This window comes from Aythya marila, assembly GCF_965140915.1.
Source record: "Aythya marila genome assembly, chromosome: 5".
NCBI classification, from domain to species: domain Eukaryota; kingdom Metazoa; phylum Chordata; class Aves; order Anseriformes; family Anatidae; genus Aythya; species Aythya marila.
Window position 1 is genome coordinate 60,234,607 of NC_139046.1, and position 16,155 is coordinate 60,250,761.

The 16,155-nt window shown below is 43.2% G+C and overlaps 2 protein-coding genes across 11 annotated transcripts in view; one reads left to right on the forward strand and one right to left on the reverse strand.

The window, feature by feature from the left end:
* Window positions 1-3,211, forward strand: part of PLEKHA7 (pleckstrin homology domain containing A7) — a 135,393-nt gene extending 132,182 nt beyond the window's left edge. For all 10 annotated transcript variants that reach the window (XM_082762119.1, XM_082762123.1, XM_082762121.1 and 7 more), the window contains one exon: window positions 1,666-3,211. Coding sequence is in view for 1 of the 10 variants with exons in the window: in XM_082762123.1 (XP_082618249.1) it covers window positions 1,666-1,688 (23 nt within the window). In the remaining 9 variants the exon portion in view is untranslated. The remainder of the gene's footprint in view (window positions 1-1,665) is intronic.
* Window positions 3,212-11,203: 7,992 nt separating this feature from the next.
* On the reverse strand, window positions 11,204-14,993 carry LOC309878373 (small acidic protein). The gene is made up of 5 exons (XM_082760793.1): window positions 14,854-14,993; window positions 14,675-14,755; window positions 14,478-14,538; window positions 12,918-13,027; window positions 11,204-11,669 (listed from the first exon to the last, which is right to left on the reverse strand). The coding sequence occupies exons 1-5, from the start codon at window positions 14,911-14,913 to the stop codon at window positions 11,463-11,465; spliced, it is 519 nt and encodes a 172-aa protein (XP_082616919.1). The 5' UTR covers window positions 14,914-14,993; the 3' UTR covers window positions 11,204-11,462.
* Between the last annotated feature and the right edge of the window lie 1,162 nt (window positions 14,994-16,155).

Here is a 16,155-nt window from a genome sequence, read left to right on the forward strand (position 1 = left end):
CTTTGCTGTGGCTTGCTGAATTTTAACAAGTTTTACTAAAATCGGATCCAAATGAACGCATGCATCCGTTTTTCAGAAACCTTTCACTCCTGTGTAACAGATATTGCTACTAATCAGCTAACGTGTGGGCTAATAAAGTCTTCAAATGACTGCTGGAGCTTTACAGATAAGAAACTGCCATAATCTTACCGTGGTGAAGGAAGGAGACATCTCTGCTCTTGGTAGCATGGGGCCAGATTTTCAGCCGCAGTTTGCCCTCCCATGGCTAGCGTTGTGTGCTGCTGTGGCTACAGCTGGCCCGTGTAGGGCTGTTTGCCTGCACGTGGCATGTATATTTGCTTCACGAGAGAATCCAACGTGCAAACAAAGTTGTGTAAGCAGGGGGGTTCATTTTTGGGGCTGATGTCTAAAAGCACATGGGCTCAAATCAGAGTCTTAATTGAGGTGAGCTGAAAATTTGGCCCTACGTAACTAATTCTGCAATAGCGTTGGACTGTTTTGTGCCTGGGGTGTGTTTTTCACTGAATTGTGCTAACAGAAGAATTAATTTTTGTCTCTGATGAGGTAATTTTGACGTTTCAAGTATTCAGTTAATTTTGCTGCCCTTATAAAGAAGCGTGGATCATCTCTTCCCAGTAGTATTTACGGTGTTTTCCCTATTTGAAATAGGGAAATGTAAATATTATGATACTTGCCTGCTAGAAGTGCCCTAGTTATAGCACTCACCATGTGTCCCTGGTTCCCTTTGAAATTATGTTCATCCTTCTGATTTCCTTTGGCCAAATTTTATTGCCTGATGCTGGACAAAGTCATCAAAACACAGGTGAAGCAGTAAAGAGGATTGATTGAGTGAACACCTCAAGTGGTGTTTATCTTCAGTGAATCTGAAAACAAAGGTATTTAAAGTAAGAGTCAAATACCTGTAAAAAATATATATATATAAAAATGTAAATAAAAGAGCCCCTTTGGGCCTTTCATGAATGTTTCCAGTGCCCTGTCTTCAGAAAGGCCTGGGATAAAAGCTACACACAGAGCGAGAGGGAACATGTGCAGGCATTTGGAGCACATGTACCGAGCTTGGCAGAAATAGCTGGTTTTGTCCTGGTGCAGTTTATCTTTCTGAGAACTAAATTCTCAGAAAGAGAACTAAATTCTACCTTTGCTATATATGAGTAGCTCTTGGCAACTAGTGAATATGCTAGTTGGTTATCGCTATTTGTGACATGGCATCTTTGCACGTGGATAGGGTACCCATGTTTGGCCTCATGAACCCAAAAACATAGTGTGGTGCCAGGATATCGTTTGATGTGAGCAGGGGTTGGGCAGGGCGACTTTCCAACCTCTTCAGCCTCAACCATTCTGTGATTGCAGGCAGACTTAACACATGTTGTATGTCTGTATAAACATACATACATACACGGGGATGTGGAAAATTGCTAGGCGAGTAACTGCAATAACCAGCAATATGCAGGGGACCCAAGAGCTTGAGCTTGCGCTCGGCGATGCCATGTGATAGCTGTTTGCTTAATGCGTCTCTATTAATTGTTCATCCTGTCAAACTGCAGGAGGCTTTGACACAAAAGTACATTTCCTGAAAGCGCTTGCTGCTCGGCGTCGGTTTGCTCGCTTTCATGTCTAACCGTGTTTCGTTTTACTTCACGCCAGCCAAAGCAGTAAGCGAGCACTGACGTAAGACTCAAAGCAAATCCCACCTAGTGACACCGCAGAGAAGAAAGAGGAGGCTCGTTACCTGCTTTCTGTGGAGATGCTCATCGGCTGATCACGCCTTCTGTTGGAAATACGTTCAGAGAATAATGGGGGGATTTTCTGTGAAAATGAAGAGAATTGCAAAGCATTTTATTCTGAATTCAGCTTAGTTCAGACTTTTTTTTTTATATGAATAAATGGCACTTTTAATAAACTCTGTAAAATACTGACAATGTATTTTTAGAACAGAATGTATTTTAGAAATTGTTTAAATCAAGGGCTGCATTCATTTTAAGAGGAACTACTTAGGTAGTCGTTACAGGATGCTGTTACTTCCCCCTCAGGCTCAGATGCACAATGTAAAGTTTCATGAAAAAGATGAAAATTGAACAATCTTAGATGCACGTCCATAGGGTATGGGTAGAGCTAACTCAAGTGAGAGGTTTAATGCAAAGGTGTTTTGGATCGAATATTTTTGTAGAGTTAATCACCCACCCTTTTGCCCATGAAATGATATTTTGCAAGGAACTTTTAGTTTGATTTTCTAAATATTAATAAATATTAATAACCACTGTATAGATGAAATTTTCCATGGAAGCCATAATGATAACCAGTTTTAACTCCTGTCTGCTTTCTTGATTGCGTATGATTAACTTGGTGGTATCGATATACAGTCTGTTAGGTTGCTCTTGACAGTAGTGACAAACAGCTAACAAATTATATTTTTTGAAAGTTGAGATGTGGAAGAAGAAAACTTTAAATTACAATATGTGAAGCAATAAAAAATAGGGCATGCCATTTCACTAGAAAATATATTTTTTCTTTTGATTTTTTTTTTTTTCAGTAAACAGTATAATACGATGTATTGACTACTATTTATCCTGGAAACGGTAAAATTAACATAACGTGGCACCTGCTAATTTTGTACGTAAGTTCTTCTGGTGCTTTACTTTGCCAAATTTTGAAATTCAGTGTTTTACTTACTTACAGGGCAAAGGGTGAGGTGGTTATATAAGGAGAAAATACGATTAAATGAATGGCTGCAACTGCTTTTACTTGAAGAAAACAAAACAGAACCGAGTGCAAGATATGCAAAAATTGCCCAATACTGCGTAATGGTTAGTTGAGTTCAGCTCTAGATGAGAAATGGCTGAGAAATACTTCTGCAGTATTTTGTGAAACCACTAACTTGTTTGTTTGCTATATCCAAGTGGTAGATATAGTCCCCTGGAAACTGACTGACCTTCAAGTTTCAGATTTTGACAGAAATCATATTATATTAACACTGTACTCAGAAATACTCTTAAAAATATGTATTTAGCTAATGTAATCTATTTTACCTCAATACTGCCAGTATCAACTTCAAAGCCTTTTGCCAAAATAATGATTTATTTTTGCCTTTATAAAAAGTTTTGAAAGCATAAATGACTATTTTGCAAGAAAACATTAATTTAAATAAAATGTAACAGTTTGGAAAATGGTATATGTACAGATTAAAATATTAACATAACTGCCTCCTTTCGCCTCTGTTTTATCTGCTCTCTTACCAGCATCCTTCCAGTTGGAAATCCAGAGTTGCTTGTGTTGCTGCTGCGTTTTGCTCTTCTTTGGTTCAAATCCCCTTGAAGCTCCCAGATTTTGCACTTGTATTGTTAGGATGTGAGTCAAGTTCCCCCCTACATAAAAGCTTCATTTTTTTTTTAAGAAATGTTTCTTACCATCTGATTAAATCTGTTTATTCTTGAATAGAAAGATTGTTCAGGGTAGTGATGTAAATACAACTACTACGATGCTATCCTTTCTGTTTTGCAGATGTGTGTTTGTCTGACACTTCCTTGGTCTTTTAGTGAAATGAAGTGAAGGACTACAAGTAACTCACACGTAATCACTCACTCATCACCTAAACGTGGAGGTGAAAGTGGCACTGGCCACAGAGCTGCCTGCTGGTCACTGGCCCTGCAGATTGCACTTAGCTACTGACCAATGCTGATTTCTGCTGTAACTCAGGTGACGAGAGTTTGGTGGAGGCCACTGGAAATGTTTGCTTCTTCTGGAACCTGATACGTGGAACAAAATACAGAGAGGCAGTCAGAAGGATTTCTGTGGCTTAGCATCGACTCTGTGACCTCAAGAGCAGGCACGTAACAAGGGGAGTAGCTGAGCTCCAGGCCCACGAAGCAGAACTCAGAGTTGAGCTGCTTAGGCCGTGCTCCTCCTGTTTCTCAGACACTGGGGCTGGAAACACAAAGGAGCCTTTGACCACATGTTTTGTGGTTGAGTGAAGCTGCACTCTTTCTCCAGAAGCTTTGTTATGCAGGCTGGAAGAGGACAGGACGGGGCTGTGGCTGGTGGGTGAGGAGCGCGGTCCTCTAGCTCTGGCAGCGAAGGGGAAGGGCTGCGGGCAGTTTTGCTCTGCAGGTTGCAGGAGATGTTCCTCTTCTTTCCTTCAGTCGTGCACACAAAATCTGCTTACTCAAGCTTGCATGAAAGAGGAGGATTTTGCCCTAAATGGCTATACCATGAATGTTTGCAGTGAGATGAGCCTCTCTAAAGATTTTGCTCTGTGTCCACAGCAAATTCCATACTTTGAGGGGGGGAAAAAAAAAAAGTCAAGCTGATTTTCTTCTAAAACTTTTTATTAAATAAAACTTTTTTTATTAAATACGTGAAATGTTATTCTTCAGTGACTATCCTTTTACAGGGATGGGTGTAGTCCTTAAATAATTACAGCTAAGTTTCATTTGTATCCAGTGTTTGCTTTGGGACGATTTCCTTTTTCAGTTCTGTTTCCATCAAAATGTTATTTTGTCTTCTGATACCAAGACTAGAAAACATGATGACTACTTGCAGACTACTGTTCAATATCATTTCAGTCAGAAGGAAATGCTTTTCCTCTGCCTATGAAGAAGCTTAAGTGTAATTATAATGAAACAGAAGTGTGAGTAGAAAGCAGTTCTTTTGAAGTTACCATTTTCTAACTAGTGTTTTGTGATGTTAGACTAAGCAAAAATTATGCAGAGTGCATAATTGGAAGGGCCGGGCAGTGACTGTACCTGGAGGCATCCAGACTGTTTTGGGACAGTCGGAGGCAAACCAAACCCAAACAAACACACTTTCGCCAGAGAGAGATTTTTCAGGAAACTATCGTATTGAGGGATGCTACTCTGGGAAGTTGTGTGTATCTGTAACTAAAAGGTACTGAAAGACACCCCTAAACTTGTGCATTGCTATTTCAAAAAAATTGCCAAAGGTCAAATGAGGTGGCCTGAGGCTCCCCCTTGGGAGGGCAGGTTGGTGCTGGGCACAGGCAGAGCACACCCAGCACGATCACAGGGGCGTTTTTGCACCAGCCTCCCTTGCCCGTCGGATTTCCAGTCCTTTAAATCTGTGTATTTATTTTATATTGTTGGGTTTTGCTCTCTGTATAACCGCACGTTTCCCATGTGTCTCAGCAATTAACTTCTGGATGCGATATGAAGGAAAGACTGGATTTACCGAGTGTCAAAACGTGGGAGATACGGAAGGCACGATCTGATGTTACTCCTCTGATTTATCTCTGTCTTCGGGTATTTTAAAGTGTTTGCTTGTGGTGTGTGTGTGTATGTCTTGCGTAGTTATAAAAAGAACAAAGATGAGCACAGGAAAGACATGAAAACCAGCTATATTTTCCACACCTAGTAAACATTCCCATTGGTTATTTGGCTGTATTCAAAAGGCTAAGACTTTTATTGCTCTACCAGCAAAAGCAACCTTTCTTCAGAGTGGAGCAGTACAAAGAAAGAGCACAAAAAGTACACACATCACAGTGCCTGAAATTCTGTTTGAACAAGTGTATTGATTGGGTCTGACCCCTTTACATTTTTTTTTTTTTTTGCCATTATTTGAAAAGGTGCATCTAACTGTGGCTGAACTGAACCAACGGAGATGAACTTTCCATGAAAACTTCTCGAGATATTTCTTTAGTTCAAAGCTTTGGAATTTTAAAGAGCATTTTTAATACAAGCCTGTCGAGGTATTCTGTGCAACAACCATACTTTGAATGTAAAACTACAGGTGTACCGGAGAGGAAGGTAAAATTACAAAGCTTACTGTGATATTACGGGGAGGTGACAGAAGAACTCGGAGTGCTAATTATAAAAGAAAATAAAACCAGAAGGCATTGCATATGCACAGGGTTGTGCCCTGCTTACCTGTTATTTACTTGTAAGTGTGCCCGGTTGCTTTACAGAGTGTAAAACAGCCTGCAGACAAAACATTATGAATTAGCTTTTTTTTTTGTTGTTTATTATTATTATTTTTTTTTCAGCCAGCAATTATTGATGAAACTGTTATAAGATGTAAGCTTAGAGAATAATGTGAGTTTTTTTTTCCTCTTCCCACTAAAAGAAACCTTTTACCAGGAGCTAAGCATAAGAAAGCACTGAAGGATGAAAGAAATTAAGAAAACAAGGGTGAGTAGTGAGTTGTAGGAAATAATGGCAGAGACGTGGCTGCAAACAAGACTAAGTAAGAGGTGAGAGAGGGGAACAGCCTGGTGGTTTGGAGGGAGGTACCTGGAAAAAGCTTGAAGGAGCTGCAATACATTGGCTCTGGCAGAAACAAAACACTTTGATAAAGGGAGTCAGGCTAAATTGTAGAGGGGGAGGGAAGAATACCTGGCAAGTATGTAAGTCCATTGTACTAGTCAAAACAAAACAAAAAAAACTCTGTGAAGTGGATAAATAAGAGCAGAGTGGTGGTGGTGACAGCGGATGGAGCCGATCACCGATGGCATAGCGCAGTGGTTTGGGTAGAGGAAGGTGCTTTGCTGCTGCTGGCTGCTTTGCTTTGTTCTGTTCAGCCAAATTCCAGTTCAGAACGGTTAGTATTGGTGAAACCCTCCTCCTCCCCATGGGAACAGCTTGTCCCCGAGCCGGAGTTAGAAAAGGCTGATCTCCCCCGGCCCAGAGCCTGGCCCCAGCGAGTGTTTCTCTCTGAGCCCCTGCTCTGCTGTTGCAAGGGGTGGTGCTGCGGTCGTCTCAGGCTGGCTGTGGCTGTGATCCCTGCTTGCCTCTGAGCCTTCCACGTGCCTGAGAAATCTTCACTTGTCTGAATCCGGTTTAAAAGTGACTTGGCAAATGGTTTGATGTGCAGGCCTTACTTGGGCTTTGAGTAGTGTGGCTTCTTCAGTTCACTACTGAGTAAATTGGATCTTTTTTTCTTTTCTCTATCACATATTGACTTCTTATGTTACGATTGTCACTTTTTTAACAAAAAAATACTCTTTGGAAAGAGAGGTGCTGATGGCATCCTTACAGACAGTTCACAATCGCTAGATTTTAGTGGCTGAGAAGAAGGGGACTTGGCCCCAAACATTGGAGGATCAAAGCTTCACCTGCATTTGGTGCAATTCATTTAGCAATAAATCTGTGGGTGAACAGAAACCGGTTCAGATTGTCTAACTTTTTTTCTGCAGTCTTTAGTATGGCTTGATACACCTGTGATGAGCACACATCCTTCAGTGGTTTACGAGAATTTCCCTGCAGGTCAAGGTGGACAGTAGTGTAAAAGCTCAAAGTGAGGAAGTTGTTTTTATATGAGCTCTTGTATTGCTTGACTGATGATATAAAAAAACCTCTCGTCTATTACATGTTAGTTTCCATTCTTCTGGTCATTTTTTTTTTTCTTCTTCTTCTTTTTCTTTTTTTTTTTTTTTTTTTTTTTTTTTTCCCCTGTACTAGATCTTCCCGGGCTATGGACACCATAAATGGTACTGGATTTAGACAGAGAATAGCACAAATTGTTGGTGCGATCTCATTCTGCACCTGCACTTCAAACCCATGTCAAATTAGATTAAACCACTGAGCACTTTGCTTCTTTAATGCTGTGCAAAAAGTGAGGAAACTTTTATTTCTCCATCATGATACTGAACACCTGCGTGCTACTCAGATGTTTTGCTCAGGAAAAAGTGTACTTGAGGTGACAGTCTTAAAAAACAAAGCCAACTTCCACTTGTCCCTTCAGTGAGGGTACCTTGACACATGTCCCTTCTCTTAATCCCCTGACAGTTTCCAAGAGACCTATGGAAATAACTGTGCCAGGCTTTGATTATGAGGTATTGCACTGCCACTTATTCTCTTTGTCTCCTGCAGTTTACAGAGGCAGCTTCAGTGCATAATTTAATCCCTGTTCTGGGGACTGTAGTAAATCCACAGAGATTTCTGCCAGCCGTCCTCCCTGACATCAGAACAACATGTGCACATCATCTTTGATGTGAATTCCCCAACCAGCGCCTCAGAAGGACCTATAGCTTTGAAGCTGGCCTATAAATTGTGCTTTCAGGAATCAAGTTGTCAGCCTCCTCTTCGGGAAAAAAAAAAAAAGGAGAGTAAACTGTAAAGCAGTTGCATAAAGCTACAGGGCACCTGACAGATCAGGTTTCCTTGGCCTTGAAGAATTCCTGTAAGTTGGTGAGAAGACAGAGCCCTTTTTACTTGGCTCAGAAGCAGCCTCGGTTGTGAGTGCAGGGCCTCGTGGGCAGCGGGGCTGTGACGGTGCTCAGCGTGAGGGGCTCCCTGCTGCAGGGCAGGTGGAGGGGGAACGGGCACAACGCTTCTTCCCAGCTGCTCAGGTGTTCTCGGTCCTCGAAAGCCAGATGCTGGTACTGCCCCTGCATTAACCTTTGTGCAGGTCAAGTGTCGGTGTGGGTTAGAGACTCCACCAGCTGTGGTGGTTGCTCTGGGACAGATCTTCCTTCAGTTGTTTCCAAAGGCCTCTACCAGTATGGGCAGACTTCTGCCTTTCTACTGAGATAGTCTTTGAGTTGAGGAATTTCAGTGGCCAAATCTTGCCTGAAAAGACAAATGCAGTTGGCCTCTTTGATTCGGGATCTGTGTGCGTGTTCTGCTGTCATCTTTGGGAGCAATTCCCACCTCAGCCTGAAAAGGCAGAGAACTAACTACAGAAGCAGCCAAAACACAATCTCGATTTTCATCTCGGTTCCCTCTCTGCTGAGAGCTGAAAGTGTTCTGCTGCTCCAAGTCTCTAATCCTGGTGCTTTTATACCAAATATTGCTAAATCTGACTGTTGAAATAAAAATTGCAGTATTTACACCAAACTAAATCATCTTTCCTCAGCACGTAAGAAATTGCTTAGAGGTGCTGATTCGCAGATGGAAGTGCAGGTGCTGACATAACGTGTGTCACCCAGCAATGGGTATGGTTGTGTTCTGAGCAGGTTAGTCTTGGCTCAGCATTAGAAATGCTTTGCCCCAAACCCCGTCAGATGTTCGCCGTATTACTGGCTGTGTGCTTCAGGAATGGAGGCTACGCTGTGCTGGCTCTTCCTGGCAACAGCTTTTATCAGAAATGCTTAATTTTGGCTTCCTTTTTATTCTTTTGTGATCTATTCGTTTGTATTTGGGACTGATGCCTAAATCTTAATACGCCCTTCCTTCAAGGCTAGTGGGAAAGCAGCAGGGCCTGCAGGGGTGGATTCCATCACTTCCCGAGTCCCTGTCTAGATGCACGGTGGCGTTGAGGCACAAGATCCCTGTGGATGCTGAGCAGCTGCAGAAGGAAAGGTTGCAGCCTGCCCTTTAATTTTGTGATTGCACTCCACGTGAGGCAATAAATAGTAGGTAGCAGCCAAATCTAAAAGAATTTAGAAGTGAAATGTTGGGTTAAATGTAGCCAGAGTGTCCAAATAGGAGGAAACTGATCTCAGGCTGATAAGGAGAGTTAATCAATCAGCTCGACTGGAGGATGGAGGGGAGAGAGTGACCTAGGCAGAGACGGCCTCACTGGTCTGGTTTCTGTCTTGAGGATCTCACAGAAATGGGACACGTCTGGGCTGGCACTTTTGATACAGCCTCTTCTGCGATGAGGTTGCTCGGTGAAAAAAAATCCAAAATTGAGAAAAAAATCCCAAAGATATGGTAACAACATGGGTGTTCCTATACTTGTATTCCTTAGCATCTTTCTCTGATTTCTTCTCTCTGTTAATTTAGGCCTTGGCCAAAGCTGCATCTTGATGCAGATATGAAAGGCTTCTATGAAAATAGGTTGTCTGCAAAGTTGTCTATATAGTGGGAGTTCAAAGCCTGCATTCAAATAGGAATAACAGTTCTTCAACTTGTCTGCTTGTCTTAGACACGTTAAGTGTCTTAGCCATTAGCTGCTCCATCATTAGGAAAATTAAGTCATGGAGAAGTTTTCTTAACCGCGTACAAGCAACTTTAATTTCTGTCTACATATTAGAATCTTGGAATAGTGGGAAAGCAGAAAGAATCCCTACAAGTCAAGTACAGATCTCTGAACTTGAGTGGCTGCTGCTCAAAATTGTTTTTAAAAGTGAATGACTTAAAAAAATGGGATTAAGCACAACTATAGTGAAATAGCTACCTTAAACTTTTTATTTACAGTCGTATTGCTTTTATCTTTTCCATAATGTATCCCCCAACAATTGATGCTGCACTGTTTATGTTTTATTCAATAACCCTATATGATAGCACGTACTGTTGCTTTCGTGTAAGCCATGTGGCTTGCAAATTTTATCTGCATGTAATAAATAGCATACAGAAATGGAAAATTCCCCACAAGCATCTGGAGTGTTTCTTAAAACACTATTGTAAAAGAATGAAGCTGCGCTACACGTACGGGTGTGCTGTTCTGTTCTCCCAGCAAAGAGGCAGTTCGTTCATTCACGAGGAAATTAAGTCTAAGAAGTTCTGTTATTTTACTGATAACTTTAGTATGATAAGCTATACATTTGCAAAGGAACGGCTACACTTAGTTCTTGTTGGAAGGAGTTACCAAAAGTCCTGACTCTTTATGCACATCAGCTTAACTTGCAAGGTACAACCTCTTTGTGGTAATTTACATAGACATCCAAGCGATGTGTGTATGGCAAGGGAAGGAAGAAAGGCTCGCGTGAAACTCTGTACTCTATATATTAAAGAGCTAAATGATTTTCATATCCTTTTTATTATTAAATTATATTTTCTCTTCTAAAGTAAAATGATTCCTTCAGGCGGTGTTATTAAACAATAACAGCTTAGTGTTATAACCAGGTGCCAATCATTCAAACTCTTTTTTTTTTTTTTCTAGTGAAAGTTATAAAGGACTACAAATTACCCTCCCTGCAGTTTATTTTCCCCATCCTTATTATAAACTGAAAAAAAAGAAGCAACCCATCTCCTGTTGTATAAAGGATTTCAAACCACCTTTTCCCAACAGCTGTTGTAGGACTTCAGATGGATAGTGATTAATGCTGCTACAAAAGTGAGCGATTTCTGTTCTTAGCCCTGTCAACACTAGCATCTATAGACAAAATCATTGTTTAAAGCTCTAGCACATCACAAAATAGTGCTGATATTGGTATTTTACAACTACTGCAACATCCAATAATTCACATGTAATCTTATAGTTAAAAATTCAAGACTAGGGTGCTAACTGAAGAAGCCACTAAGAGGAATTTTCCTTTTCTGGCATGAAATAAAGGGAAGGGTAGTTTAGATAACATATAGTACAGATTGGGCAGGAACAAAAAGAATTTATTTCTTCATCCAGTATTTTATACACTTTACAAAAACCAGGATTCTCACTGTGCCCATAAAAACATTATCCATGGCAACTGAAAGCAAATACTACTTTTTGTCATCTAACAGGGTCTTTTTAAAATCATAATACAAAGATTTGTGCTGTAGCAGTCCTCCACTTCGCACTGTAACAATAAGGCTTACTGTACTTTAAATACGAAGCTGTTACATCTGCAGTTATGAACCACTAGCTTTAACAAACATCATCTTATAATTGCTTTTCGCTTCTTTTTTGTTTTCTGGAACCTCAGCTTCATCATGCTTCTCAGCAGCTTGCAGCTCCTCTGCAGACTCGTCCTGCTCTGACTCAGAGCCACTTTCGGAGTCGTCTGAACTCTCGTGTTCAGAGGAGTGTCCACCTGCCTCTTCTTCACCCTCCTGAAACTAGAAGTTCAGATTATGAGACAGAGAAACCCTAATTTCCTGGCAACTCCATCGCGGCTCTTAGATGTGCCCAGTGAGAACGTTGTGCTAAATGGCTCCTTTCCTATCAGTTCTGAAGCGGGCTAGCTTGCTAACCACGGGTCTTTGATATACAAATTATTAGACAGAAAGGAACCCCGCCGGACTGCTTAACAGGACTGACTGCAACAGCCAAAGATTCTTCGGCCACTTTCCTATTTAGTTACAGCAGAAACCCTAAAGACTGCATTAAATGAGCTTGAAAAGTTTTGGTTTCCATCGCTTCAGTGATTCTTTACTTTTGCGCACAGGGTACACAACGACACTTAAATGCTTGTCAGGGAATGAGACATGCTGACACTAACTGATAGATCATCAAGACTTCTGATGATTAGTCATGACTGATCTTTGAAAATAAATTTAGCACAGCATTACAAAGCAGCGTTAGGAGTGCTGAAGTAATCCAATGCTACTGCTAAAAGGAATGATCCAAAAGTTGAATTTTGTTCATGCACCTAAGGAGCAATGCGTCCGTGTTTGAATACTAAGAACTCTAAGCATGCGTTGTTTTACTCTCTCTGGAAACATTATCCATGTTTTCATGCCATAATAGGTGCCAACAGGAGGAAAAAAAAAAAAAAAGACATGTCAACTGGCACATAAGGACAGCTTCCTAATAACCCAATGTGGTTGTTCCTTTTTTTTTTTTTTGGTCACATTCCTCTTTCTGCTCATCCCTATGCAATCGCTTGCAAGTACAAGACCAGGTGGGTGCCACCCCACGGAAGGCCGAGTTTCCCTCATCTGACCCCTCTATTTCTGCTTAGTTTTCAGGGCCATAGGGAGGTATGCACCTCACAGCAGCCAGAAGCCAAAATAGATTAATTAGCTCTCTGTGACAATGCAGATGGTTACACACACTCCCTCCTTTTGTGTGTTCCGTGACAACACTCATTTGATATATTTGCAACTTTGTCCTAATCGCTCTTGCCTACTATGGAGTACGTCACAGCACTGCTCGGAACAATGGAAAGCATCCATCATTTCCAGGCACCTACACGGCTGCAACAGCGCACACAAATTAGGGTCAAGTGACTCCAGCCAGTTTCTCGTTTAACCCAAACTGTGCAAGTTCACCACCATGCACGGTTATCAGGTTTTTAACCCATGGATCATCTTGTCTTACTGAAGCGACGGCCAAATCAGTAGAGAAATAATTAAACTTGCTACCTCACTGAAACCAAGTCCACAATGGCGCCGGTTTCGTCCGGACATGGTGCTGTCCATGCTCTGTTGGTACTGCGACTCCAGTTCTTCATTCATTTTCTTGTCTTCTTCCCCTGCATGTCCAGTGTACTTTGGTTATGGTTCATTCAAATTAACAAAGACATCAAATTACACAAAGTCACCAGGTTTTTCAAAGCTTATCACAATATAGGTGAAAAAGTTTAAATTTAGCCACCTTCCTTAGAAACTACCAGATTACTGTACAAAAACGTATTAGTTACAAACTGTAATTAGTACATTGCATTAGCAATTAGAACAATACTACCACGCTAGTTTATAGAGCTGCATCTGAAATTATTTCATGCAGCCTGAATTATCAGGAGCAGTTACTTTTTACTCTTGCCCACCTTTAGGAATTAGCAGGAAAACTGATCTTATCTAATTAACAGAGCACAAGCTACTACTTCTACATGCCCTTTACTACTATTTGCTTGTGTAAGTAAATCAAGGAGCACTTCTACTGGGGGGAAAAATATGATCTGAAATAGTTGAGTATCCTCTGTTCTTGTGAAAAGCTGAAACCTCTAAATCTTCCCCCCAAGAAGGCCTACAACACTAGTTTTTAACCTGTATCACTGTAAACCACAGATGTATTACAAACTTTTCCTTGTTTAGAAAGTAGAGTCATCTGTTACTCTAGAAGGAGGAAAACCTTATGTTGGAAAAGGAAGTAAAGTGTTAAGAAAATAGCTGCCCTGATTTTTTTTTTTTGTGAAAAAGCAGCACTTCTTGCTAATAACAGTGCAGTTCTGAGTATTTATGATTCCTTAAGAAACAGCATCCTAGGAAATTCAGGTCCCAGGAGGTGATTCACAGTCACTCTGCAGGCCAATAGCAGAGCCTGGAAAACAATCCCCAGGCTTCCTTTGGTGTTTTGGCCTGCACATCGCTTTTCATCAACTGAAAAATGACTTGTGGGGCGTATCAGGTATCAGTAAGCTTTCTGAACCTCTCGACAGTTGCTCTTCTATACAGTTTTATTACAGCTTCTGTCAGGCATTCCAGCCCAGCTTCGTTTCGGTGTACTTTGACTGAGCGAGTCCGATAAGGAGCTATGTGTTATATAACATCAAATTAGTGCTAATTCCAAGATGACCTTGCATATCTTCCCCTCCTCTATTTTGTGCTTTAAGGTAGAGAGATTTCCATTCAGTAGGTAACCAGGTTGGAGGAGAAATCAATCCTGTTTTTGTTCTCTCCCCCCCTAACACACACACACACTGAGTTAGGGGCGTGGATATCCACACCTGGCAGCACGGAAGCAGCGTAATACTGCTGGGTACCAAAAGCAGCAACACTTCACTTTCTTATCGTGATAAGAAACCACGACAAGGACCTGTAGAGCCTGGTTTACGCGAGTTTCACTGACCACCAAGTCCTTTATTGACCCTGGCCTTCAGAAGGCCAGAAAAGCTGCCTGCACTCTGACGAGGCATTACCAACTTGGCAAACGGATCTGCCTTCACCTCCAGCCACAAACCCTGCCCCAAGCCCTGCACTGACCTGTCCTGAAGTGCGACGTGGAGCGGTGGTCCCCGATGACGAGCCGCCCGGTGTGCTCCTTCTGCGAACAGACACCGCGGGGGGGGCTGGGGGCGCTCCCAGGCACCGCCAGCTCTGCCCACACCCTGCCGATCTCATTATTATTTTTTATTTTTTATTTCTTTTTGCCGTCCCACCCCCCCCAGGCCCGGCCTCACCTTGGCGGCGCCCATCAGCCGCAGGAACTTCTGCTTGCGCTCCTCGTTGCCCAGGTCGGCCGCCTCCCAGCTGCTGGAGCCCTGCGGGGGTGGGGGGGAGCACACGCTCGTTACGCCCACCCCATCCCAATCCCAAATCCCAAATCCCAAATCCCAATCCCAGCCCCGATCCCCGTTACATCGGGCGAGGCCGCTCGCTTCAGGCCGTGCTGAGGCTGCGAGTCCCGCGCCGAGCTCATGGCCGCGGCCGCCACCGCCGCCGCCGCCGCCTTCCTGAGGGAGCCGCTCCGCACCCACCGCGCCGGGTCGCGGCCGCGCGGGGGGAGCTGGGAGGCGTAGTTCCCCCCGCCGCCTGCGCGGCGCGGAGCCTGAGAGGAGGGACTACAGCCCCCAGGAGCCTCCGCGGCGGCGGGGACGGCCCCGCGCGCTGATTGGCGGAGGGGATGGCGAGGCGGGCCGGTGGTGCCCGGCTCTGAGGGGCGAGGGCTGAGGCGCGGCGTCCCGCCCCCTGCTCGGGGATCGCCTCAGCGGCCGCCCGGCGCCTCAGCGCGCTGTTAAAGCCGCCCTCTGCTTTAATGTCCCGGTCCCGTAGGGGCTTGCCCAGAGCTGTGGCAGAGCAGCCAGAGTTAAAGGTGTTTGAGTTGCAGCTTTTCGACACTGAGCTGAAATAAACCGCCCGGGCTGAGAGCAGCAGTGAATGTGCTCGGTCCCGTTGTAACCTCCCTAACGCCCGGTTCACAACAAGTGCTTGCAATTCTCTTGTGTAGTGAAAGAGCTAAAGATGTAAACTCTTAAATAGGTCTCTTTTGAATGGCTGCCAGCCTGTGTGTTCACGTTGTCTTGTTTCAGTCGGTTCAGCCACAAATTTTTCTCATCTACCCTCAGATACCCCCAAACGCACGCCCTGTACCCTCAGGTCTCCTCACAGGCTGTGCACACACAGCACAGATGGGTCAGGACGTGCCCCACACCCGCCGCTCTGCTCAGCAATTGGGGTGAGCCTGGATTTCTTTTTGACTTTCAGAGATCTGAGCTGCGTTTCACTGCATCTACTTGTCTTTAGTAGTTTGTTTCGGCTTGGTTTCCTCTATTCCCGAGTTGTTATTCACACTTTTATTGTTTTCCTTTGTCACTACAACAGTGAAACGTTTCAGGCTTGAGGCAGTAAGTCTGCCCCCTCACCCCTCTATCTATCTCTGTGCTAGATCAAGGAAATTTTGGGATTTTGAAGGTTAGAGACAAGGCAGGATGAAGTGGGCTATGACTGCAAACACCACGTGCAGTCACCTGCAGGGCAAAGGAGCATGGACCACACTGTAGAGACTGACTAAAGGTGAAGAGCCCGTAACGCACGGTGTAAAGATGCTGATGGACAACTTATCTCATAAAGGGTGCTCAATTCCTTGCAAGTGGATGAAAAGTTCCTACAGAAGTCTATAGGGCTTCTACATTTAGGCTTCTGCTCTGAACTCTCTGTGAGA

Coding starts and splice junctions, on each gene's coding strand:
- LOC309878373 (XM_082760793.1), bottom strand. CDS start 14,913: ATGAGCTCGGCGCGGGACTCGCAGCCTCAGCACGGCCTGAAGCGAGCG. Junction 13,028..14,477: donor CACGTCGCACTTCAGGACAG/GTCAGTGCAGGG, acceptor CTGGACATGCAG/GGGAAGAAGACAAGAAAATG. Junction 11,670..12,917: donor GTGGACTTGGTTTCAGTGAG/GTAGCAAGTTTA, acceptor CTGAACTTCTAG/TTTCAGGAGGGTGAAGAAGA.